A 27,242-nucleotide genomic window follows, 5' to 3' on the forward strand; every position below is an offset into this window, starting at 1 on the left:
GAAAGAACTGATAAATAGAAGTATAATTGAAATATGCTTAGTATGGTTTTATGTCAAACACTCCAAGGTGGAAGGAGGGAAACGGGATGGAGGGGGGTAGTTCAGAACTTAAAATATAAAAAAAATAAATAAAATTTTTAAAATATATGATTAAGAGGAGAGAAAGCAATATTGGTTTAAAGAGGGATAAAAAAATTTGAAAGAGCTACTATGGTAGACAAGATATTAATTAATCCAAGACTGACATTTGGTAAAGCAAAATTAGCAATACAATAAGAGGACCAGAAAATTAAGAGGAGAAAAAAAGGTGAACTAGTTTGCAAAGGGGAATGGAGGAGAATATATATAGTATATGGGGAAATGACCTGGAAAAGAACTAAAGTAATGTGGGATTGAGGGCTACAGTGTTTTTGAAAAATGGAGTTTAGGTTTACAAGGCAGAGAGAGTGTTAGAATAATAATAGATTATGTTTGGGTATAAGGAAATTTCAGAATTCATGAATATGGAAATAATTTACCTATTGATAATGGCAAATTCAAGGATTTAAATATCTTTATATGTGGCTGAGGTGAGTGAGGTGAGGAGTAAGTCATGTGAAATGAGTAAATTGAGGAACTGGAAAGTTAGGGTATTTGAGAAAATATCAGTGAATCTATTGAAATTTCTTATATATGAAACTAAGGGCAAAAGTCAAAAAGCAGAAAAATGTGAGCCAGATACCAAACTCATTGAGAAAAGAAAATATTGGTCTAGGGTTCAATATAATAGCAATTAGAATTTTTATTAAGAAGCAGATTTGGATGCTTTCTTTATTTTCTACTTTCTTCCTTCCTACTTCCTTTCTCATTCACTCCTTCCTTTCTTTCTCCTTCCTGCTTTCTCTCCTTTATTTCTTCTTGATTCCTTTCTTCCTTCATGCTTCCTTCCTTCTTTCTTTCTTGCCCCCTTCCTTCCTTCCATTAGAGTATGACCACCTTGAAAACAGGGAATTCTGGGGAGAGGTTGTATTTTGTTTTACCTTTCTATGTATCCAGAGATCTTACTGGTACTACGTGGCATATAATAGGTGCTTTAGTTCCCAATAGCCTAATTACATTTTACAGAAGAAGAAATAGTCTTCAAGATGTGACATGCTTTGCTTTGTTCAAAGCTGATAGAGTGACAGAATCTAAGTAAAAATATAAAATCTTATTATAAATCCAAAACTCTCTTGCACCATGGTTTTTAAGCATCACATAAACAGTTTAATCAATCAGTTATGAATTTACATAGGATTATCAAATTAGATATATGCTTTCTTTGCTATATGGATGAAGGAACTCTCTACCATCACATATATCCATCTCTGCAAGTTACTGCAACGTGCTCTCCTGGCAGTTACAATTACTAGCTTAATAACCAGTAGCGCACTCAAGAACAGCCACATGTAATCTTAAAAGCCTTTATTATACCTACTCATATAATGCCCTGACTGATGCCCTGACTTGTTGGTTCCCGAGTGAACACCTGGTCAGAAGACCCACGTGTTCACTACCAAAACCCTTACCTCTTTTGGCTATCCATCTTGGCTTGGCCACCCAGGCTAGGGAGCCAGGGTGAAGAGCGCCAGATTAAAGAGAGCGATTGCTGCCTGCAGTGGGCTTACATAGGGCCTGTGAGGTCACACACACAGCCAATCAGCGAGAGAGTCACCCATTACGAAGCTATCTCAATATGGCCAGGATCCCGCCCAAGGGCAGTCCTAATATCTACAGAAATTACTTCCGGGCCTCAATCTCCTGATGCACTGTGTCCGCCCATTTAAAGGGCCCTTACAAGTTACAGTCTTCAGGAATTGTTTAGAATACCTAGAAGCCATATGGTCAATATGTGTCAGAGATGAGAACTGAGCTCAGGTCATCTTGGCTCTTAAGCCAGCTTTCTTTCATGAAATCTTATAGTTATAAGTCACCATAAGAGATTAACTTGTCTTGTCCTCTACTCAATGCATGAATATACTCTCTTACATGTTAATGATGTAGTTTTCTTTCCAGCAAAGAATTCACAGGATCTTGAATACTGACCTATGAGTTCTGTGGCATTTGAATCCCATTCAATAAAATTAAAATGGTATTCTAAATGGAGTTGTGAATTAGTACTAGCAATTCTATGTTCACAATAAGCATATGAAATTATCAAAATGACTGGACAAATTTAAAATGAAATTTTGAAAAATAGGCTAGAATTCCACAAGCATCTTGCAGTGTCATCAGTTTACAAGTCTGTTACTAGTTTGCCCATTTAGGCATACTTTATTTAAGATAATGCAGGTGACATAAAAAGATGATGGAGGAGAGACACTAAGAGGAACTATTTGTACTGTTATTGTACTTATCAGGAAAGGGGGATAATGAGAACAGAAATTCTATCTAAGTAATATGTGTATGACAATAAGGTTTTCATAGTGATTTACATATGTTGTCTCCTTTCATTCTCACAACACTGAGTAGTAGGTGCTACTTATATGCTAATTTCAGATATAAAGAATCTAAACTAAAGATAAGTTAGATAATTTGCTTAGCTAATAAATGGGCAAGGCATAATTTGAGCTATTTTTCATGACTCAGTCTAGCATTCTATGAATATACCACCTAGCTATCTGTTTTCCATATATTATTTCTGCCACTTTCAATCTATTTGAGTCAAGATTATGAATACTAATAATGTTGGAAAGTAGAAAAGTGAATAAAACTGTAAATGCAATTGCATTCTCTACATTTTAATTTTTACATCCAGTCTAATGGTTATCAAGTTAGCCAATTATTTTTAAGACATTGATTGATTTAGAATGGAATTGAAATCAATAATCATGTATTAAACATGGTTTATGTAAAGCACCATGCGGCATATATAAAAACAACTAAATATGTATAGAGATATAGACATCTCTACATGAAATGTTCTTTTAACATTTTTAGTTAATATATCTTTAATAAAATTATCTTCTAAATTTCTAAATGGTATGAAAGTGACCCCCTTTCTAAAGACTTTGCCAAGATATAAACTCTTAGAAATCCTACAAACCTGGAAAGATATGGCCTTAGCCATAAATGTAAATAGTTATCTTAGAAATGCTGAGAAAAAAATCTAAAGAGCAGAATCTTTTTTCAATATGTCTCCAGCTGGTGCTGATAGAATCTAACACAAAGTATGTTAACCTTTATATGGGAAAATCCAACATAATCAATAAGGGAAGTCTAGGCTTTTCAGCTATATCACATTTAGATATTGGTGAAAACATACATAGTTAAGCCAAACTAATCTTGAATTTGAGAAGTGTCCCTCAGGATTATATACCTTTATGAAGTATATGCAATTTTGACTGGAAAATTGGACTATTTTATTCAGTCTCTGAAATTAATCTATTTTTAAATGTGCAAATATTGTTTGGGGATAGTTGATAATTTTGCTATTTTTACTTCTTTAATGTGTGCTGATATTAAGGCTTGATTTTTAATTTTCAAAGGTTTTCTTCTGCAGGTTGTACATATGGGTTGGGTAAATGAAAGGCCCCAGGGAACTGATTCATCTCAACCCTACAAACACAAGTTCCTGGCCCTGAAAGGTTCATCCTTCTACATTTTCAGCACTCCACCGGTAAGAATATATTTGCATTCAGTAAGCAATAGATTGTTGATACAGTTGGTTATATTAGAAGCAATGATCAAATTGATTGAAGGGGAAGGTATGACTCCAGATAAATCAGCATTTGGCTTCTCTTTTAGAGGTCCCAAAATGAACTCATTATTTTTTAGCAGATTAACTTAAAAATACACTCCTCATTGATGAACATTTTTACTTCCTTATTTTGCCCAATGAAATTATATATGAATTATCTCTTTACTCTCACTAGAAATAATTAATAGAAAACCATTTTAAATGTAAAAATGTGGTAGTGGAATTTAAAAGAATATGGTAACTTAAGGGACTCGCTATATGGTAAAGACATACTTTGTGACTTAACCCATTCTTCTTGTGTCTGAAATTTCTTCTTACCAGGCATCTTTTTAAAATGTTTATGTCTCTAGATAATAAATCCATATTATTTAGTCCCCATAAGAGAGATTGACATTCTTACTTGGTGCATTTTAAACTATCCAAATACTTGTCAGGACTCCCATTTTTCAAAGAGCCTTGCAGTCTCAGCATGTTTAACAAGGCTATTCTATTTATTATAAAATAGGTAGCAGAGTCACAAAGAGGTAGAACAAGAATAGTCATAGCCTTCATAAGTCTGGATTACATATTCAAGGTCACCTTAAAGGGATTTTTTAATCATATCCCACCTCTTTCCTTAAGTTATTATTTGTAATGTTCTTCTCTAAAGATGTAATTTTCTCTGAGAGCAGGTTTCATGGGGGGCTTCTGGAGGCAGCCTTCCTTTCAGTTCAGACTAATAATCACGTCAAATGCAGCCAGGAATTAAAGTCCAGATCCTTTATTGTCTCCTTCAAAATAGCTTGGATAGCTTTCTTAAAGGCTTATCTCTCTTGGTTCTGAGAGCTCTTGCCGCTAGTCTTTATCTCTGCCAGCTTCTGCCTCTAGCTCCCTCTGAATCCAAAGCCTCCAGTCAGCACAAAGGTGGAATATGAAATGAATCTGACTCCACCTCCAAGAAAGTGGGCTTGTGAGCTTCTGTGGGCTTGTGGGAGCTCCTCCTTATATATGCTCTCTTAAAGGTGTGAACTCTAATAAGTACTAAGTACACAATCGTTGTCACTATCAATTCCAGTGACTTAGTACTTTGTTTCAAGTTCTGCCCATAATACCTCCCACTTTCTTTTGACTTAGAACATAAAGTGGTCATGACCTCCCTGACTTCTTAAGGAGATGAGAACCCCAAAAAAGAAAGTGATCATGCCTTCCCTGAATGCACAAAAAATGAGTGAAAAACCATAAAAAGAGATGATAACATCCTCCCTGACATCTCAGGAAGGGAAATTAAAACACCAAAGTAAATCAAATCAGATTAACGGGTTTCTGAGGGTTTCACTCTTAAAACAGGTATACATAAATCCATCAATATGGGAAGTATTACATATAATTACATAAATTACATAAGCACATAGTAACATAACACAGGCTAGTAGTGATGTAACAAATAACATAAATCAACATGAGGAATTATACATGTCCATAAGTCCTAGAAATAGTCCAAAAGGAATCAATTGTCCATTAGTTCTGCAAGTTTTGAAGTACTGCAATAGTCTCATCTTGTGTTAGGAAATCCAATGATTCCTGCTGGTTTTCAAGTCCTGCAATAGTCTTATCTTGTGTTAGGGAATCCAATGATTCCTGCAGATTTTGTTCTTAGGTCTTCTCCTTTGTTTCTAGATTTTTCTCTTTTTCTATCTCTCTCCAGGTGCTCATTGCCACCCATCTGTTTCCTTATCCATCTGTAGGAATACAAGCAGCCTTTTCTCCCAAGCAGTTAACCTATCTACTTCCCTTCTATTTACCACTTTCTAGATCTCTCCTCATCACCTGGCAATTGCATTGGAGCTGTTTGCACTGGACACTGCCCTGTTGGTTTAAAAAGCCTGTATTCTCCACAATTGTAATCCCTTTCTGCTATCTCATTTCTTTTTGGATGACTGATCATGTAATCCCTTTCTGCCATGTGATTGCTTTTTGGCTGATAGATCACATCAGAGTTCTGACCTTCTAAAGATTCTCTGGGTGTAAACTCATCTGCCATCATGCCCCACCTGTCTTTTCATTGAGGTCTTGGAGCTGGGCTCCACCTCTCATTTCTCTGGGTCAATCTACATTCTAAGGCACAGTGGAAACCTGTGTGGCATTTTGGACATGGGGTTTTAGGTCTTCTCTCAACCTGTCCTCTCACTCTATATCTACACTGAGCTCTAAGATGTACTATTTTTCCACATTTAAAACATCGACAATTTTCTCTAAAAGTCCTTTGCCAAGAGGGAACCTGTCTTCTTATGTTCATCATAGTCTGGGTATAATAAGCATTTGTGCCCACTGTGGCACAGCATCTTATAGTCTCCTCTAAAGGAGCATCTTTGTGTAGTCCCCATATAATTCTTTTGCAAATCTCATTAGCATTTTCCTTAGCCAGATATCTGGTCATTATTTCTGTAGCTGCACTTTCTCCAATGGTTCTTGTTATAGCTGTTTGCAAACATCCCACAAAATCTGCAAAGGGTTCATTGGGACCTTGCTCTATTTTTGTGAAGGCTTCTCCTCAATCTTTTTGTGAAAAGGTACCCAAGCTTGTATAGAAGCAGTTGCCATCTGTGCATAAGCTGTTGTGGGATAATTAATCTATTCTGAATTCTCTCCATACTGACCTTCACCCGCTAGTTGGTCAAAAGTGATTTGTACATTAACTCCTGCTTGCCTATTGCATCTGGCTTGAATCCTACATAATTTATGATACTCTGAAAGCCACAACAAGTTTTGTTCAAGTTCTAAATATGTCCTTGCTATGGATTTCCAATCACTCAAGGTTAAGATTTCATAAGCCAAATTATCTAGTAACATTTTAACATAAGATGATGCATCCCCATAAAGAGTGCAACCTTTTTTCAAATCCTTACTTTTTTCCAGATCAAAAGGAGTGTATTTTCTCCCTTTTTGACCTGAAAGATGAAGCTCTTCAGTCACAGGGTATGCATTTATTTTTAAATCAAATATATCCTATCCTTCATTTTTTGCCTTAATAAATGCCTTTTGTAATCTTGTCATAGGTTGCTTTATAAGATATCCTGAATGTGTTACTGCCTCTCCCCATCCTCCTTCTCCCTCCACCCATAAAGGATTAATTGAGGGAAGTAGGTCAGGGGATCAGAAATGTTCCTGTTTCAAAGTGCCACACTTAGAATTGTACTTCACTCCATTCTTATCTGATTCTTCATCCTTTTCACCTAGTTTAGGTTGGCACCTCCCCCTCCTGTTCTTTCTTCTTTTTCCTTATTCTATAACTTATATAATTTCCTAAAGCCAGTTGTATTACATTATATGTATTAAGTGTGTTTTTGGAAATTGAGTTTGGATTGGAATTGTAGTATTCACCTAGTTGCTCTCCTACTAATTTTCACTCCTCTAGAGACAATTCTTTTTCCATTGAGAACCAAGGAGATGTGTACTGTACAGTTTCTAAAAGTTCAGTGATTTGCTCCCAAATTATAACCAAACCTTGCCTTTTCATAACCCTGACAATGCTCTCTACACATTTTCCTTGAAGAGAAACAGAAGGCTGTTTTCTAAACATCTGTCCCATTTTAGCTGAAATACTATTTTAGCCCTTTAACAAAGTTTCCTTGTTGTACTCACCCTAATTTCTGGGTCGAGAAGACTTTTCCACTGAAATCAGGATCAGAGGCTTTTCCACTGAAATGAGAATCATGGCTATCCCATCTTTAGGCACCAAATTTTAATGTTCTTCTCTAAAGATGTAATTTTCTCTGAGAGCAGGTTTCATGGGGGGCTTCTGGAGGCAGCCTTCCTTTCAGTTCAGATTAATAATCACCTCAAATGCAGCCAGGAGTTAAAGTCCAGATCCTTTATTGTCTCCTTCAAAATAGTTTGGTTAGCTTTCTTAGAGGCCTATCTCTCTTCTTGGTTCTGAGAGCTCTTGCCGCTAGTCTTTATCTCCGCCAGCTTCTGCCTCTAGCTCCCTCTGAATCCAAAGCCTCCAGCCTGCACAAAGGTGGAATATGAAATGAATCTGATTCTGCCTCCAAGAAAGTGGGCTTGTGGGCTTCTGTGGGCTTGTGGGAGCTCCTCTTTATATATGCTCTCTTAAAGGTGTGGACTCTAATAAGTACATAATCATTGTTCTATCAGTTCCAGTGACTTAGCACCTTGTTTCAATTATTAAATAATAATTACCAAGTTAATGTGTTATAGTTGAGTAAATAAGATATTAAGAATAACAATTGCATAGAATTTGGGACAAAACCTGAAAATTTCACTGACCATCTAGTTTTCATCTGAACTAAAGGATTTGGTCATAATGCTATATACAACATTACATGGACTGTGCCTATATCTAAAAGTATAGATATTTTCATAGTAAGAACTTGGATATTTAGACAAGGAACTCAATAACATGATAATTTTTTATAAATTAAAGTTGTTTAAAATAAAGTTTTGTGTGCTCAGTAGATCAGGATAAATTAATTTCTTTAAAAAGAATCCCATCCAAGGACTACCATATAGCAACTATTTAAGATATGCTTCTCTATTAAAGCAATAGAAAAGAAGAAAAAGTTGATTTTTTTAAAAAAATCAAGTAACATTGATAGACTCAATTCAAGCCACCTGATGAAACAAAGGTATATATTAAATGTTATTTGTACAGTTGAGAAAGTATTTATCAATAACCAATACTTGTTAACTATTCCCAGATTAGAACATTTCATTTATTAACACTAGAGACTGAAAATATCCATGTTATTATTCAATTGAACCTGATTTTGTTAAAAAAAAAAAAAAAAAGAAAGAAAGAAAGAAAAGAAAAGAAAAGAAAAGAAGAAGAGAACATGTATCCATATGGAAATCTAGCTCAACACATTACAATTTAAAGGCTTCACTTACAAAATTTAGAAGTTTCCTTCTCTTTTCAAAGCTGTAGATAATGTAGCAAAAAGTAAATGCTATAGATAGCTAAATCAACAAATTAATATGCCTGAATCATAGTTGTTCCTTATTTTCTGAAAGTTGAAATGTGGTTCTTTATATAAGGGCTTCTCTCTATCTCTATAATATTATTTGGTGATAAATTATTTCAATTATTTTTCAAAATTCTATCCTAGTACAAGTAATTCCATATTTCTAGATGATGCAACTTCACTGAAAAAAAATATATAGGGTGTTTTCCACAATAACTTGACAAGACATATAATAAAATCTTTTTTTTTTTCTATATGAATGGCATGCCTTACTTGCTTATTTTAAAACAGTGACCAATTGTATTCAGCTACATAGTTAACACTCTGTCTTACAAATAGATTGACCTGCCAAAAGCATGCAGACTATGCAATTGCATTTTGTATTTTTCAGTAATATCCAGTTTAGGAAATTAATATCTTTGTAGCTCTCCATTAAAGAAAAATAAATAACTGAAGAACTGGAATCAATACAACAATCAGGTACATTGGAACCTTTATGTAGTAGCCATATGTATTCAAAGTAAATGATTTGCACATTTGAAAAAGTACTCCTCTCTTCTTTGCCTTTACAACATGAAATTTGCCATTTTGTTCATTTCTTTTTATGACTGTTAAGGTGTCTAAGTTACAGATAACTCAATAGTCTATGCAATCTTTTAATTAAATACATGGTAAAATATGTTCAATTAAAAGAACAAAAATCACAATTCATATTTCTAAGTTTCCTTGAAACCTGTGAGAGAAGTAATATATCTATATATAGATTGTGTGTGTGTTAAAGAATAAAGATTTTATGTGCATTTTTAAAATGTCAACCCAGAGTATAAGAAAAAGGCTGAAAGTTCTTAATATGAGATTTTCTGATCCTATTATCTTCTCCAATTGTAATCCCTTTCAGCTCTATTCTATTATGATCCTTCAAGTTCCCATTTGAATTTTTTTTTTCTTAATTCGCTGTGCATACCAGCAGCTTGAAAAATCAACACATCAATTCCCCAATTGATAAATGGGCCAACAAACCCTAGAACATGCAATTTTCAGATAAATGTATTAAAGTTCTCAATGGTCATATGAAAAAATGCTCTAAATCATTATTTATTCAAGAAATGCAAATAAAAACAACTCTGAAGTACTACCTCATATCAACAGAATGGCTAATTTGACAGAAAAGGGAAATGATAAATATTGGAGAGGATGCAGGTAAAGTGGAACACTGATTCAACCTTTGTGGAGAACAATTTGGAGCTAAATCCAAAGGGATATCAAACTGCATACCCTTTGATCTAGCAATACTGCTACTAAGTCTGCAGCCCAAAGAGATAATTTTAAAAGGGGGAAAGATTCACATGTATAAAATATATTTGAAGTTATTTTATGGTGGCAAAGAATTGCAAATTGAGGGAATGCTCATCAGCTGGGGAATGACTGAACAAATTGAATAAGTAGATAGGTTACAGAAAAAAATAAATAAATAACTGGAGAAACTTAAATGAACTGAAGCTGATTGAAGTGAACCAGAACAACATTGCATATAGTAACACCATTATTATACAATGATCATCTTTAATAAACTTAGCTCTTCTCAAAACAGTTCCAAAAAACTCACAATGGAAAATCCTATCCACATCCAGAGAAAGAAATTTTGAGTCTGAATGCAGATTGAAGCATATTATTTTCACTTTTTTTTTTTCTTTCTCATGTTTTTCCCCCTTTTGCTCTGATTCTTTTTTCCAGCAATTGGCGTCCACAACCTGATTTAGCCCTTAACAAGTTAAGTTCCTTATTTATCTATTAGCACGCTCACTTAATCTTTAACAAAGTTTCCTTGTTACTCAGGGTTCTGGGTCACAGAGACTGAGATCTGGATCGGAGGCTTTTCCACTGGAATCAGGATCGTGTCTGTCCCTGTTCCGGCGCCAAATTGCGATGGTCCAGTCTAGCTCCTCTGAAGGGCTCAGAATAAGTCCTTGTCAGGATAAGGAAAATTCCTTGCCCCACATTGTGGAAATAGGTTTAATATGATTGTATACATATAACATATCAGATTTCTTGCTCTCTTTGAGCTGAGGGAGAAGGGGAAGGAGAAAAAAAAAATGGAACTCAAAATCTTTCAAAATTGAATGCTGAAAATTTTTTTGCATGTAATTGGGAAAAAATAAAATACTATTAAATAGGGGGTGGGGAAGAGAAGTCAACACATCACAATATATCTTTTATTTTCTAGGTCTTCTTTCGATATTGAGAAAATAAGACCAGATAGCATGGGATGCTAGGTAGAGTACTGAACTTGGTGTCAAAAAGATCCAGGTACAAATCCCATCTTACCTGTGTAATCCTGTGCAATTCATCTAAACTCTGTTGTCTCCACTTCAAAATGAGGAAGAGGTTTGACTCAATTTCTTTCAAGGACCTTCATAGCTATAAATCTATGAAACTATGAATTTAACAAAGCAAAATTTTCCTAGAATTGTCCATTAAAATTCCATCTGAATTATTAATATTCATCAGGATCAGGATTCTGACAACTCTAGAAATTCCTTCTTCCAAATCATTTGAAATTAAGCAATACTTTGTGAGTGAGAGGGAGATGGGATATATTCATAACATGCCTGCAAAAGTCAAGGCATTTCTAGCAAATAATTTATCTGCAGATAAAATCAAACATTTAATTAACAAGTTACATACAAGATTTTAATACTCAGTAAAAATAAGATCTGCTAAATGGATTATTGTTTTCTGGTGTTTTTTATTTGTTTCTATCTTAAAATTTCTTGGAAGGAAAAGTAATTCTAAGACTCACAACTTGAATCCTTTTAACTCAAAATGTAATCCTGTGTCCACTCTCTAGATCTCATGATCTTAAAATGAAGACATAAAGTTATGATTAGGTCTGCACTTACTTGCTTTCAATACATCCATTTCTTTTTAGACCTTAACTCAACAATACATTTTCCACTGTTAATATAAGAAAAAAAAATTTAAATGTATTTTATACAGAATAATAAATTGAACTATTTTCAAAATTAACTGCTTTCTGATCGTTTAGGCTTTTGTAAATAGTGCCTACAATTGACTACATATCCCTTTGACATATAAATGAAACAAAGAATAAATCTGATTACTATTAATGTTATGCTACATTGGGCAACTTTATTTCTTAACTGTCTATAATTTATAATAATTATGATTAGTACTGAAACAATTTTAAAACCTAGTTGTATTCAAGGACTAAGGGGAAAGAATTCTTTTGTAAATAATTTTTCCACATAAATAAAACATCAGCTTTATTCCTTATCTCTTACCCCACAGGGCAATGAAAAGTCAAGGAGCAACACTATGGAAGAAATTAGAACACACATCAGACTTAAACATATGTTATGTCATTGACTTGGATATTCATTGAAATGATGCAGTTCACTATGCTATTTATCCTGTGGAAATATTAGGTGTGCCCTTTTATATGTTGACAAGGATCCATCTAGTATGTTGGTGCCTTCCTTCACTTCTTCCAAATCAAAGATAGCAGCAGATCCCATAGGTTACCAACTAGTCTTACTGCAGGAACAGCCTGTGTTCTTTTTTTTTTTTTTTAATTTTAAAAATTATATATTTCCTTGATGACATCTTATATTCAAGGATTTATATACATATGTATGTACACACACACACACACACACACACACATATGTATATATAAATACACATACACATATATATTCATGTCTATTAATTCTAATACTTTCTGAACTTTCATCATTTTAATTCTATGAAGACTAATTTTCTATGATTTATAATCATACCATATTACCTTTGGAGTAAAGGTGTTTTAAAAAGATGGGAATTTGCTTTTGGGAAAAGTTTGGAATAATAAGCAGATTTGCCAATTCCCAGAGGCAGAGGCCCATTTTTTTCCTGTTTGGTTCTGGACTTGATTCACTTTCAGTTTGAGCTTCCCTTCTAAATTATATACATTTATGTGAGTGCTATTCAATGACAATTGGAATGATTACTCAAACACTTGATTTTTCCCCATGTGCATGGTTCAACCAAAGTTCTAAGCAGTTCTAAATCTTGTCCAGGAGGCTCTGCAATAAACCAGAGCTTAGTGCATATAACACAATATAATTTATAAATGTGAGCACCTAGAAAATCTCATAATCTAATGGGAATTCTCCTTAAACTTGAAATCTGTGTTTGATAAAGGCATTTCTCATGACTTTGATATCTTTTATTTCAAATATTTTTTGATTCAATTATTCCTTAATGCACTTTAAGTCATGTAGCCTCCTGAATGTATATCATCTGTGTGTACTTAGGCTAATCCATCCTAGTTTCCCAACTTTAGATACAATTCTATCACCTTAATAAGTAAATCTGGGATTCTGATGTTAGAATGAAAGAGTTACATTTATATATGGTATAAAAGTTTACTACAAAAATATTTACAATGAAGTAAAAAGAATACTGGACTTAAAAGTCTGGGATCAGCTTTTAGCTCAATTTTTTTTTCCTTGCTAGGCAGCCATGGACAACTTACTTCTCTCTCTTCACCTTAGCTTTTTTTTTTTTTTTTTTTTTTATCTGTAATATGGAAATTATACCATTTACTTCAAAAGTTGTATAATAAATATTTTTAAATGGCTTAAAATTGTTATAAACTCAGATTATCTGCCTTTACCTAATCCAGACCAGCCTGTACCTGAATTATTACATCATTGCATGTTAGGATTACTAGGTGAGAACTCAGGTTGTCTGGACAATGACAAGGTGAGAATTCAGGTTGTCTGGACAATTACAAGGTGAGAACTCAGGTTGACTTGATAGTTCTCTGGCTCAGATTCTAAGATGAGCAAGCTCATTGGTTGGAGTACTTCTTCCCAGAAGCCCTTGCATTATCCCACGCTCATTCTCTGGGAGGATAAAAGAGGCAACATTGGGCCTGGACAAGCAGTCTGGACTGGGGAAGGACAAGAGCTGGAGGAGATTCAGAGCCAGGATTCAGGAAGAAGAAGAGGCTGGCTGAAGGCTCCAGAAGCCTCCCAAGAAACCTGTTCATAAAGGAAAAGATTATACAGAAAAGAAACCTCCTCCCAGAAAAGGATTACAACTGAGAGACGATCAGAACATTACAATTGGCGCCCAACCCCACGTGGGGCAAGGACTTTTGCTTATCCTGACAAGAGGAGCTACTAGACTGGACCTTCGCAATTTGGCACCGGAACAGGGACAGACACTATCTTGATTCCAGTGGAAAAGCCTCCCATCCAGATCTCAGTCTCTCTGACCCAGAACCGTGAGTAATGAGGAAACTTTGTTAAAGATTAAGTGAGCGTGCTAATAGATAAATAAGGAACTTAACTTGTTAAGGGCTAAACCAGCAATCTCTTATAGTGAAATGGGGCAAACACCTTCTGTTCAAGGAAAATGTTTAGAGAGCATCATCAAGGTTATGAAAAGCCAAGGCTTGATTATAATTTTGGAGGAGATTACTGAACTTTTAAAAACTGTGAAGGTCATATGTCCTTGTTTTTCTCTGGAAAGAGAATTGGATCCAGGTGAATGGGAATTAGTAGGAAAGCAATTAGGTGAACACTACAATTGCCTTTGTGACATTTTGCCCTTTGGTTCCAGACCAAACTCAGTTTCCAAAGATACAATTCATATCTACAATTTAATCCAAATGGCTTTAAAAAATGTTGTTCTAAAGGAAGAGATGAAGGAGCAAAATGGGGAAGTGTCAACTAAACGAGGTGAAAAGGATGAATCAGATAACAATGAAGTTAAGTACAATTCTGAGCAACAGGAGCACCTCCCATCTCCTCCCTCAATTAACCCTTCATTGATGGAGCAAGAAGGAGGAGGGGAAGAGGCAGAAACACAAACAGAATTGCCTGTGAAGCAGCCTAAGCCTATGACAAGATTAGAAAAAGCATTGGTTAAAACTAAATTTAGAAGTTCCCTAGGGCTACCTGTGGCAGATCTGGATGGGAGGCTTTTCCATTGGAATCAGGATCTTGTCTGTCCCTGTTCTGGTGCCAAATTGAAAGGTATTTACATATCATCTCTTCATATGATTGCAGAATCTAGAGCCTTAAAGGAACTTTCAACCATATAATCCAACCTTTCATTTAAAGAACTTATAAATCAAGACCTAAGAAGATAAATAATTTGCCTAAGGTCATACAGGTAGCAAATAACAAACCGGAATTTTAAACTAGATCCATTGACTTCAAATCAAATCCTCTTTCCATTATACCGTAGAACAACAATTTATCACATCTGATTATTAAATATTAAATAGTTATTAGAGTAAAAAAATCAGAACAAATTTTATGTAGTTATTGTAAGTTAAAGGTTTTGTCAATTTAATGTCTTGAATCACTGAAACTCAGAGATCGATTAACCATCTCCCAGAAATGTATGAAGTCACAAGAAGTGATCATATTTTAATATCTGGTAATATAAATCAATATACACAGGACTCTTAGGAGCCTGCTTTTCAGTCAAAATAAAAATATCATGATTCTTGGTATAGTAGGGTGATGTATTATTTATTATTGGTATAGAAATCTCTTAGAGTTATAAAATAAATGGAGGGAGGCAGGTGAAGCACCTTCTAACTTGATCCTGAAGCTTCAGAGTTCTATAGTTATAGGACCATAGTAATATAACCAAAATAGACCTCAGAGGATATACTCTTTTGCACTCTAATTTTACTGATGAATAAATTGAGGTCAAATGGTTTACCCAAAGGCACAAGTGGCCTACTTCTGTACTCTAAAAACCCATGGCCATGACCACCTTGCCAACTGAAGCTTTTAATCTGCCTGATTTTATTACTCTTTATGCAGCAAACAATTGCTTCCTTTTATTAGAATATGAGCTTTGTGACATCAGGGAATATCTCACTTCCCTGTGTGTAAGCCAAAAACTTACCAGAGTACTTTGTCTTTTGTTAAATGTTTAATAAATATTTTATCAGTAATTAATTTATCAATGATGCTCATACAGACTTACATCAACTGATGCTGAGTGAAATGAGCAGAACTAGGAAATCATTATACACTTCAACAACAATACTGTATGAGGATGTATTCTGATGGAAGTGGATATTTTCAACATAAAGAAAATCTAATCCAGTTCCAATTGATCAATGATGGATAGAATCAGCTACACCCAGAGAAGGAACACTGGGAAATGAGTGTAAACTGTTTGCATTTTTTGTTTTTCTTCCCAGGTTATTTTTACCATTCGAATCCAATTCTTCCTTTACAACAACATCAACAACAACAACAACAACAATACCAAAAAAAAAAAAAAATTCAGTTCTGCACACATATATTGTATCTAGGATATACTATAACATATTTAATATGTATGGGAATGCCTGCCATCTAGGGGAGGGGTGGAGGGAAGAAGGGGAAAATTCGGAACAGAAGGAATAATGTTGTAAAAAATTACCTATGCATATGTACTGTCAAAAAAAGTTATAATTATAAAATTAATAAAAAATCATGCTCAAATGGATTCATAAATTGCAAGTTAATAAAATTTATAACCAGTAGTCAACCTCTGCTGATATGTCTCTATATTTAGTAGTCTGCTTTCCCAAAAGAATATATAACAAGGCCTATGTTCAATTTCTCAACTTAATGAAAATTCCTTTCAGAGAGTATGCTTTCTGAGATAGCCATCAAGATTCAAAATCACCAGCAGACTAGTATATCTATTCTGAGTTGTCAGCCTTATCACAGGCTCTCAGATTTTTATTGGTTCTTAACACATGTCCACAAATGGATAATTTACTCTTTATAGTGTATGAGGACCAATAAGATCTGATGTTAGAAATCCATTCTCCCTGGAAGATTTCGAAGCCACTTGTTAAAGACCTTAATATTGGGTAAAACATACATAAACATAAGAAGAAAAAGTCACTCATAGATACAGAAATTATATCCTTTTCAGCTTTGTATACAACTACACTTCAAACCTTGTCCAGGTCAGTCCATAAAGTATTATACCAGAAAGGAAGAAAGTAAAGAAAATAAACTAAAGAAGGTAAGAAGGCCTGGAGAAAATAATCAACAATGAGCAGAACCCATTTGTAACAGAATAGTTATGAGACACTATATTGGAGGAGGGGGTAAGTGGTATAAAAAGAAGCTGCAAGATAAATAACATGAGAAGGATAAGAGAGAAGAGATATACTGTCAACTGCTACTTAAGTTGGTACTTAAGTTGAAAGTTTTTAAAATTTCATTCACTTAAATAAAATGTAACCTCTGCTTCTTTTTGTTGCTTGAAAAGGCATTTAGAGTCAAATATATTGTTAAGCATAAATCTCTCAAAGAAATCAGAAGAAAAAAGACTCAATGTAGGAAAAAAGCTAAAAGGAAGAAAAAGCTGGCTGACAGAAGCAAAATTTAATTTTTTTTGAAAAAATTAATGAAGAAGACAAATATTGCAAAAGTTTCCATCTTTCCTGTTCCTGCAACATATTAATGGCTATGTCTGGAGAGAACAGTATTTTTTGTCTCTGGTTGTATACTGATCTTCACTGAAGTGTAACCACAGTCATTTATGCAATGATTTTAATAAGTCACCATTCAAGAATATTTATAGATCACCATTTTAGACACTTCAATATCAGCATTTTAAACCCTTAAATATGGTCTAACCCAACTATTACTTCATCATTTTTTTGTTCAAAAAAAAACAAAAAAACAAAAACAAAAAAAAGTTTTCTATTGTTATTAAAATAAAATGCAAACTATTAAGCTTGATATTTCATGCTCTCCCAGTGGACTTCTACTTACCCATAAGGATTTACTTCCTATTACTCCTTTTCCCATTGTCCTATCATCCTAAATAGCCTGTTTTACATTCCCATTTCTTGTCTCCATGCTTTTGCCCAGACTATTTCCTTTCTAACACCTTTCTAACTTTTATCTCTTAGAACCCTCATCTTTTTTCATGATCATTTAATGTGCTATTTCCTGTGAAAAGTCTTTCCTCTTCCCCAAATAGCAATGAAATTTCTCCACCTGAAATGATATTTGATTTAATTATCTTTGGTAGATATCTTAAAATAAATAAATCCCTTACACTAAGATCTTTGAGGTCAAGAATTGTTTCATTTCTGTCTCTATATCTCCAGATCCTAGCATAATACCCTACTTATAGTAGATTTTTAAAAAATCATTTAATTCATCTGAATTAGCTACCAATCAAGAAAATCAAGAAAAATTGGCAGCTTGCTCAAAGTAGTTCACAAATTGCCAAAAATCCATTCTAGCTTTTATAATTATCAGATTTTAGTCAAGATTTTTAAAAGATCTGGAAGTCATACATCAACCATAACTTGAGAAAGTAACATTTTATTTCACTGGAAGATACTTTCCCACAAAATGTTTTTTGAAATGTTTAACTTCCCTCCCCAGGACAGAAATAGCTTGTTGTTGTTGTTATTGATTTATACTTTATAAGAGACAATCAGAAACAAAATCCTCCAGAAATTCAGTGTTTACAAACTTCATTAAAATGTGCTAAAATAACCATAAATTCAAATTTACAGCATATTAAAGAATTTTAAAAATATATAAATTATGCAACAGTTGTCAATGTATTCAGGAAAATGTGAGAAGCAATTTTTAACACCAATTAAGCAATCACAGCCTATCAGATTTTGTTGTTTACCCAGAAGAAAATAACTTAAATGCAAATTTGTTGATTAAAGCAATAACATTCTAAATCTAGTGTTAACATAGATAGAGCTTCTAATCTTTGTTGTGTGTCAAGAAATCCTTTGGGAATCCAGGAAAGCCTAGGGACCATTTCTTGAAATAATATTTTTTAATGTATAAAATAAATTCATTGGAATTGAATCATATTGAAAAATAACAATCAGAACATTTGTTTTTTAAAAAGTTCATGAAACTCCAGGTTAAGAACTGCTGGCACTGGAACAGCTAAGTGGCATAATTGATAGAACACCAGTCCTAAAATCAAGAAGACCTGAGTTCACATCTGGTCTCAGACACTTCAGCAAGTCACTTAATCCCAATTGCCTCAGCAAAAACAAAAATAAAAAACAAACTGCTGGCCCTGAGATTTTAGTTTGGTGTAAGTAATAATTGGAACAACAATATAAAAGGAGGTTTTGGTAAATTTTTTGATAATTTTAAACAGCCCTAGTTTTCATAGGTTATTGAAATGAATTAATTAGATATGAACAATATGTAAGTTATTCAAGAAAATACTAAAAAGAATGGGCTATTGAATATGTTATTTTCAATGGTTGTGTAACTAACTCATGCTACCTTTTTTCCCCCAACATATTTGGCCAAATGAAGATTTGAGCCATTAACATGTAGTTTTCCATTATATTACCCCCAGAATTACCATCAGTGAAGTGATTTTAAGAGGCATTGTCACATAGTTGATGTCATATATTTCAAATTATACAAAATGATAATTGAAAAAAATTCTAGGCTTTTGGAATAAGGACATAGATAAAGTTTAAGTTGTCTTCTCCCCCATTTCTTATTTGCCATTACAAATATACCCCATTTTCCAAAAGATGTTTTCCTTTAAAAAGCTGGCTGCACAATCCATTGTCTTCTAAGACCTGTGGCTAAGAGAGAAAATTCCAAGTGAAGAACCCCTCTATTATATGAATAAAGACCTAATTCATCTATTCTTTTACTTTTATCTCCTCATTTAATTTTTAAAACATTTTTACAGATACTGAATGACATACCTACACATTAGACCTTACATTCTTGCTCTGTAGTTAGATTGGAAACATTGTTCAGATTCATTCCATTGTGTTAGATTATTGTCTTTGCCAGCAAAAACAGATATAGCATCATATAACACCATCCGTTATTGCTTCCAGAATAAGCCATATAGCTAACCTAGAGGGAAGCACTTCCTACGAGAAGGAACCAGAATCCCCACAAGCTTTCAACTAATTGTCAATCACAAGGCATGTAAACCAACCTAGTTGAAGCACTAAGACGTCCCAAGAGAAAAATACAAAACAGCATGTGACAAGCAAATCAAATTGCCCTATAACCTTGACCATCAATTCCCTTTTCCTATTATAGGGACAGTTCAGGATCCTAAATCCAAGAGGCTTGAAAATAGCAATGCTTCCAGCATAGTACTCTCTGCCATCATACTGGGAAGAATCCCCTGTGGAGATTCAGAACCTGACTATTCCTACAAATATTACAGCCACAGCTACCAGGGATCCAGAAAAGGAATTTCTTTCAACAAAAGTATTTGGCGTTTTTAAATAAGTCAATATTAGAAATTAATATAATGTAATCAGTAAAAATGATATTAAAGACATTAAATAACAACTGTTTTTCACTCAAAGATCAATGGGACTTTTCTATCTGACTTGCAGTTGAAACCTAATATCTATTATCTCCTCTATTGGAATGTGAGATGCTAGAGAATAAGTATTACATAATATTTTTTTTCTGTTTGTACCCCAAGCACTTAGCATAGTGCTTTACAAATAACACTTAATAAATATTTATTTCATTCATTTGCCTTTGATTGGTCTTTGTATTCGTCATCATGTAAAATGATACAAACAATTTTCTTGGGATGGAATTTCCTTTCCAGAACACCTTTTATATATTTTTATTTTGATTACTAAATCATTAACCATAAAAAATTTGTTTGCTGACCAATTTTTTTTTTTTGCATTTTACTTATGTCTATTTGATTTTGGCTGGTTTTCTGGAAATCTAGTCTATTTTAATTTTTTTGTTGCTACTGACTATCTTTTTTATTATGAAAGCAAAGATTCTATCTTTTGAGTCAGATACCTAACAACAAAATCATTTAGTAAATATTACATCATCTTAAGTACAAATCCTCACTTAGAAAACAGATGGCTTATATTATCAGTTTTTCATAACTAGTTTTCACAGTTATAACTTCAAAAGGAAGGAACCCTAAATGACACATTAAATGTTTGTTGTGGTAAGATAGACAGTCTCAAGAATTATAATATATGCTTTTAGTTCCATTTTTGGCATTTTTAATTAATAAGGTAATCTTAGCTGCACATCCTCACAGATGAATATAAAAGTCATACTGATAGTGAATTTTAAAAGATTAGACTTATCAACACAGAAAATAATCCAGTTTTCTGACCACAGATATTCTGTCATATGTGTGTGTGTATATATATATGTATATATATATATATATATATATACACATCTAAAATATAAAATATATGAACATATAGACTATTCATCCATTTTGGTATAATTAATATTCTACCATTAATATATACCATATCTAATATTACACATTTATTCAAATCAATCAAGAATTTTTTGCACATCATTTCTTTTTTTTTTTTTTTTTTTTTTTCTGAGGCTGGGGTTAAGTGGTTTGTCCAGGGTCACACAGCTAGGAAGTGTTAAGTGTCTGAGACCAGATTTGAACTCCGGTCCTCCTGAATTCAAGGCTGGTGCTCTATCCACTGTGCCACCTAGCTGCCCCACATCATTTCTTTTTAAATATGTAATGTAAGGTGCCATGGAAAATGGAGAATGACATAAACCACTGTCTTTGACTTCAAGAATATTTTTATGGAGTTGAGGTATCATGAGAGGTACTTAAAAATAAAAATATGTGATTTGGGTCAACTTAGATAAATGTCAGATGAATGACAGTGGAGGGCTCTTGGCTTTAGGGAAAAGAAGATTCACTTATGGCTGAAATGATTAGAAGTAACTTTGTCTAGGAGTTGAATATTAAGCTTCCAAAAATGAATAAAATTACATTAATTGGAAGAAAAGGCAAAGAAAGATGAGTAATAAACTTTCTCACTGTCAAAAAGGAAAAAAGAAAAAAATATAATCTACCTACATTAAAAACAAACCAACTATCTGTGTGTTTGTGTATTATATGTATGTATATATATATATATGTGTGTGTGTGTATGTATATTTAAATACATATACCTATATATACATGTATATATGTACACATATGTGTGAGAGAGAAACAGAGACAGCTAGATGGCACAGTGAACAGAATGTCAGGCCTGACATGATTCACTTTTCAAAGTTTTAAACCGGCTTCAGGTGCTCACTCTGAGCAAGTCACTTAAACTTGCTTGCCTCAGTTTCCTTATCTGTAATAGGGACTGGAGGAGGAAATAACAAACCAATCCTGTTTCTTTGTCAAAAAAAAAAAACAAAAAAAAACGCAAATGGAGTCACTAAGAATCAGACACAATTGAAATGAATGAATGACAACAAATACACATACATATGTATTTATATGCATTTATTATTTGCCTTTATTATATGCATTCATTTTTCATTTTACAACTACAGGTGACCTACATTATCAGACCAAAAGGAAAAAGCACCTGTTTACATTATGTATTTATTTTATGCATTTATGTGCATACATAATATATAGGATAAATAGAAAATAAATAAAATAGAAGATAGAAAATTTCCTTTTCCCATCTGCAAACTGTCCCTGGCTTCCTCTGTGTTTGCAACTGTTCTTTGGAGAATCCATAAGCAGTAATTAATATCCCTATGGAAAGATCATGGTTTCCAAGTGCTTGAAGAGTTTGTGCATAGAAGAAGGATTAACTTTGTTTTGCATAGAGAGGAAAGAAATAAAATTAATGGGTAAAGATTGCTGAGATTGTGTTTACTTAACATAAAGAAAAATAATTAAAGATTTCCAAAAGTGTAATGGGATGCCTTAGGAAGTTGTAGGTTCCCCTTTATTGGAAATCTCCAAAGAAAAAGGAGATTCTTATTCCAGGAAGGGTAGTATTTGATGATCTCTGAAGTCCCTTCTAATTCTATGATTCCCTGAATCAAAGAGTATATATTAAAAGTATGTAGAGAGAAAAAGATCAAACACTGATCTGTTCAAGTATAGGAAGTGTTCTATATCTTGTCATACTAAAGATACAGAAAACAGCTGAAAATGTCAAATTAATAGGTCATTAATGTAATATAAATGACAATTTGTACTTTGTCTTTTAGTGGTCTTGTATATATTGAAGAGAGATTACTAAAAATGTAGGCCCTTCCCAGAATACATGATCTTTATAGTCAAATGATATGGAAATGGCAGTGCAGCAATAAAGAAGAGGCCATGAAAGAAGTTTATCTTATAGTTGAGGAAGTTGAAAAAGCAAAGGAAAAAAGACACAGAGAGAATAAATATCAAAACCATAATTTCTGAATTGAGTCCATTACATAACTGTGATCCAAAGACAGTTGCAGATACAGTATTAAACCATTGAATCCCCTCATATAGATTATTATTTACACCCTCCAAAAAAATTCAGTTCTAATTATATAAATATTTAAAGCACTCCACTATAATTATATAAGTAATCTTGTGAATGGATCAGCAGTAATAAAAATTCAAAGGGAAGGGGATATTTTTGGAATCCTAGGCAGAACAATAACTGGGTCAGTTTTCATGATTACAATGGAAATTATTTTAAGTGTAGAAAGGCAGGCTTATTAGAGATTGCATCTGTTACTAACCAAAAATCTTGGAAGACATAGTATTTCTTCCAAAATTTTTGTTATGAAGTTTCTTAAACTATTAATACTAATGTAAGATTTTAACTTCTGTGGCTTTAATTATATATGTATATATGTGTGTGTGTGTTTATGTATAGATAAATATATAGATATTTAAAATTAAATAACAATTACCTGTTCAATGAACTATTCTTTGCATCCCACTCATATAGATTGATTTAGTGTTTATTATTATTGTTATTTTTTTAATCAGGATGAGTTGACTGTGGAACCAATTAAATATTAACTAATAATATGCCAAGTGTAATTTTTATTCATATCATTAACTTATAGTTGGAAGAATATTTAGGAAAATCTAATGGCTTTGGAGTTTCAGATTTTGTATGTCTCTAGTATTTTATTTAATAAGACTTTTACTGCAAGATGAAGCAAATTGATTAAATTCCTTGCTCATGGTGATTTTGGTACTTGAACTTCTACTACTCAGGATAAAATGCAGTAAACTTTTTATTATCCTGAGTAGTAGAAGAGCAAAAGAAACATAGAAAATATAACAAAAACTACCTACAAGTTTAGTATATAATCCTTGGAGCCCCTTAGATCGATTCAACTCTCTTAATTGGCCAAATAAAAAATAACTAGTTAATTAATCAGTCAAATTTTCTGTGTTTAGTCAAAATAATTCTTAATGCAGGTAGACACAGAATTAAGAGTAGAAAGAGAGCTTAAAGATTATATCACTCTTATTATACAAACAGTGAAACTAAGGCTTGGAGATGTTATAAATTGCTCAATACCTGATAGATAAAAGAGCTAGAATTTGATTGGAGGAGCACATAGGATTTGAAATGATAAATCTAGAGGGAGTAAATCTAGAGCTTAAAAGTCATCTAGTCCAATCTCCTTATTATACAAATGAAGGAAACTGAGGCAGAGAGTGATTTAAGCAGATTCACAATGGTATCAGTTGGTACAACCAGGATTAGAACTCAGGTCCTTTGATTCCAAATCTAAGATTGTTTATACAACATCATACTTCTCCAAATACTAATACACTAATGCCTTTCTGTGATTGGTCTTAGTCCCTTTAATTTGAATTCTTTGCTAGTAACTTGAGGGAGGACATCCCAAGTCACAGTATTATTTCTCATAAAGCTATATATCAATATTTTCTTGGATCAAAGAGTTTTCTACTTTAGCATGTCTAATATATTGAATACATCTAGAAGATATTTTTTTTGCTTTTAAAATAAACAGCTATGATTAGCAATTGACATATACAGAATATATAGGTTGATATTACCAATAATTAGTGCTTGTTTCAGATTTCATTGACATAAATGCATATTAAGTTTCATTTTATATCTACAGGTGATCTACATTATCAGACTAATAGAGAAAAGCATATATTTACATGTGTATTTTATTTTTCTTATAGGTGAGTACATTAGACTGGGTTCGAGCTGAAAAAATCTATAACCTCTGTGAGGTACTATTCAAAGTTCACAAGGTAAGTATACTGTGGTAATGAGATATTTTCAAATAACCAAAAGTGTTTGGCATTTCAGATAATAAGAAAAGAAAACAAATGCCTCATCTTTCAGGTATACCCTTGAATTTAATAAAAAATTAAAAATATTCTAGATATCCACATAACGCCTATGGACTTATATCTCATCTAGTCAAGACTTATGTGTACTTACTGGTGGCTTTTATTATCAGAATACATCATTGGTAATATGTACAAATTTATCCATGGCATTTAAATTAAAGACATCTGATTTAGTGTGGATAATTTTAAACTAGTTAATCTTTTGCTGCACAAATCAAATTTTAACTGTTTCTAATAAAAGAACATTATTATGGCCTGTCTGCCATGTATTAACAAAGCTTGTCAATGTAAAAGTACATAATATCTTTGAAATACATGGAATTATTTGAGATTATTTATCTTTTTTTGGTAATGTTAAGCAGTGTAATATGGAAGTCAAGTTAGGTACATTGAATCAATTGAAGAAATAACTATTGTTTTGAGGAAAATTATTTTGTCAAGTCAGATTTCAATTTATACGAAAATGTCAAATCAAAACATAGAATTATATACAAGGGCATTTGAACAATGCATCTGAAATGAAAGAATATCAAAAGACATAAAAATTTTAAAAGCATAGTATCCAATTAAGAACATCTATAGTTCTTAATTGCAAACTAGCTAGATAACATTGAGCAAATCACTTTAACCTCTTCAGCTGTAAATGAAGTTAATTGCTTTAGTATATTTAAAATTTTAATTTCCATGATGATATAACACTGTGATCTAAATCTTTCAATCTATCATTTGAATCAGTGAATCACAAAGTATTTATTAAGGTAATCTTAATATACACTTAAGTATCACAGTCATTTCTCAGTGGATTGAGATAAGTGAGATAATTCCTGTCTACCCTCAAGGAGTTTATATTCAATTGACAGATTACAACAAAGCCATAGACAATTAAATGCAAGAAATAGACTGATAGACAATTTGTGCAACAAACAGACAGACAAAGACAGCAAATTCAAAGTAATAGGGGAGGAGTCACAACTGGGAAAAGCAGGAAGGTTTCTTGAAGGAAGTGATTTTCAACAGATCCTTGAAGACTACATAAAATAAGGCACAAAGGTGGGAGAAGGAATAGCATTTATGCAAGAATAAGAATAAGTATCTATATAGTGTCTACTGGGTACCAAGCATAGTGCTAAGCAATTTTAATATTTCATTTGATCCTCACAACAACTCTATGAAGTAAATGTTATTATTCCCATTTTACTGTTGAGGAAACTGAGTCAAACTGAGGTTTAAGTGACTTCCCCAGAATCACACAACTAGTAAGTTTGTTTATACTCAGTTCTTTCTAGGATCAGCTAGAGATGAATTAAGAGTGCATGAGAGGAGAAGTGTAATTATTCTGAAAAGAAAGAGTAGTGCCAGATTGTTAAAACACTTTAAGTGATTAAAAGAGAAATTCATCCCAGAGTATATAGGAAAGCCACTGAAGTTTCCTGAATAATGTGTTTTATGAATATCAGTTAGACAATTGTATTGATGATAGATTGAAGAAAGGAAAGGACAGATTCAAAGAAAAGGGTGTTAAAACAATCCAGGTCAGAAGTAATAAAGAATGGAACTAGTTATGAGCTTTCTTAATATTAGCACCTTGTCATCATTGATCATCTTTAATATATCCTATATAAATTGTGTTTGTGCACTATTGTTTGCATTTTGTCTTCTCCACTAGATTGTAAGATCCTTGCCTTTCTTTATATCACTGGTGTTTTAAGCAATACCTGACACATAGTTAGAGCTTAATAAATGCTGCTAACTGTCTGAGTGACTAGTAAAAGAGATGGAATTAGTAAGAAGAATCTCTTCTTCAGAGATTGGACCAAAGAGTAGGGAATGGGGATAATGTGTAAATTTTTATACAAATGATTTGTACATTTTTAGTTCAGTATATATGTATCTGTGCCCTCCATTGACCTGAATAATTGAGGGCTATAAATTTAGAATTAGATTATCACTTGGATTAGATCACAAATAAATTATAAATGTAAAATTGGAAGGGACCTGAGAGCCCATTCAGTCCAAGCTTCTTATTTTACAGATGAGGAAACTAAGTATAGAAAAATATTATGATTGATCAAGGTCACACTGATAATAATTTTCAGAGACGGGATTTGAACATAGATCTTCTGTCTTCAAATTCAATGTTCTCTTTGGACCATGTTACTACAGTTTCATGTATAAAAGAGTTTTTTAAGTTTTATAGCATAATTATAATTGTTACTTCTTGCTCAACAGTACTTGAATGTTGATGTATTCTACTAAATTTCTGGTTAATTTCTGGAACTTTCAGTTTATCTTGAGGCTACTTTTTTGTTGACAAAGAAATGAAAAACCCAACCTCAAAATTTAACTTTTGGAATTCAAGATATAAAAATAATTCCATTTATATTCTTGAG

General features: G+C 32.9%; 1 protein-coding gene across 2 annotated transcripts in view; it reads left to right on the forward strand.

Moving 5' to 3' along the window:
* SNTG2 (syntrophin gamma 2) overlaps positions 1 to 27,242 on the forward strand; it is a 671,931-nt gene that overhangs the window by 509,391 nt on the left and 135,298 nt on the right. For both annotated transcript variants that reach the window (XM_074288004.1, XM_074288005.1), the window contains 2 exons: positions 3,521 to 3,637; positions 24,679 to 24,750. In XM_074288004.1, coding sequence (XP_074144105.1) covers positions 3,521 to 3,637; positions 24,679 to 24,750 — 189 coding nt within the window. The remainder of the gene's footprint in view (positions 1 to 3,520; positions 3,638 to 24,678; positions 24,751 to 27,242) is intronic.

Source organism: Sminthopsis crassicaudata, chromosome 2 (assembly GCF_048593235.1).
Source record: "Sminthopsis crassicaudata isolate SCR6 chromosome 2, ASM4859323v1, whole genome shotgun sequence".
Lineage (NCBI taxonomy): Eukaryota > Metazoa > Chordata > Mammalia > Dasyuromorphia > Dasyuridae > Sminthopsis > Sminthopsis crassicaudata.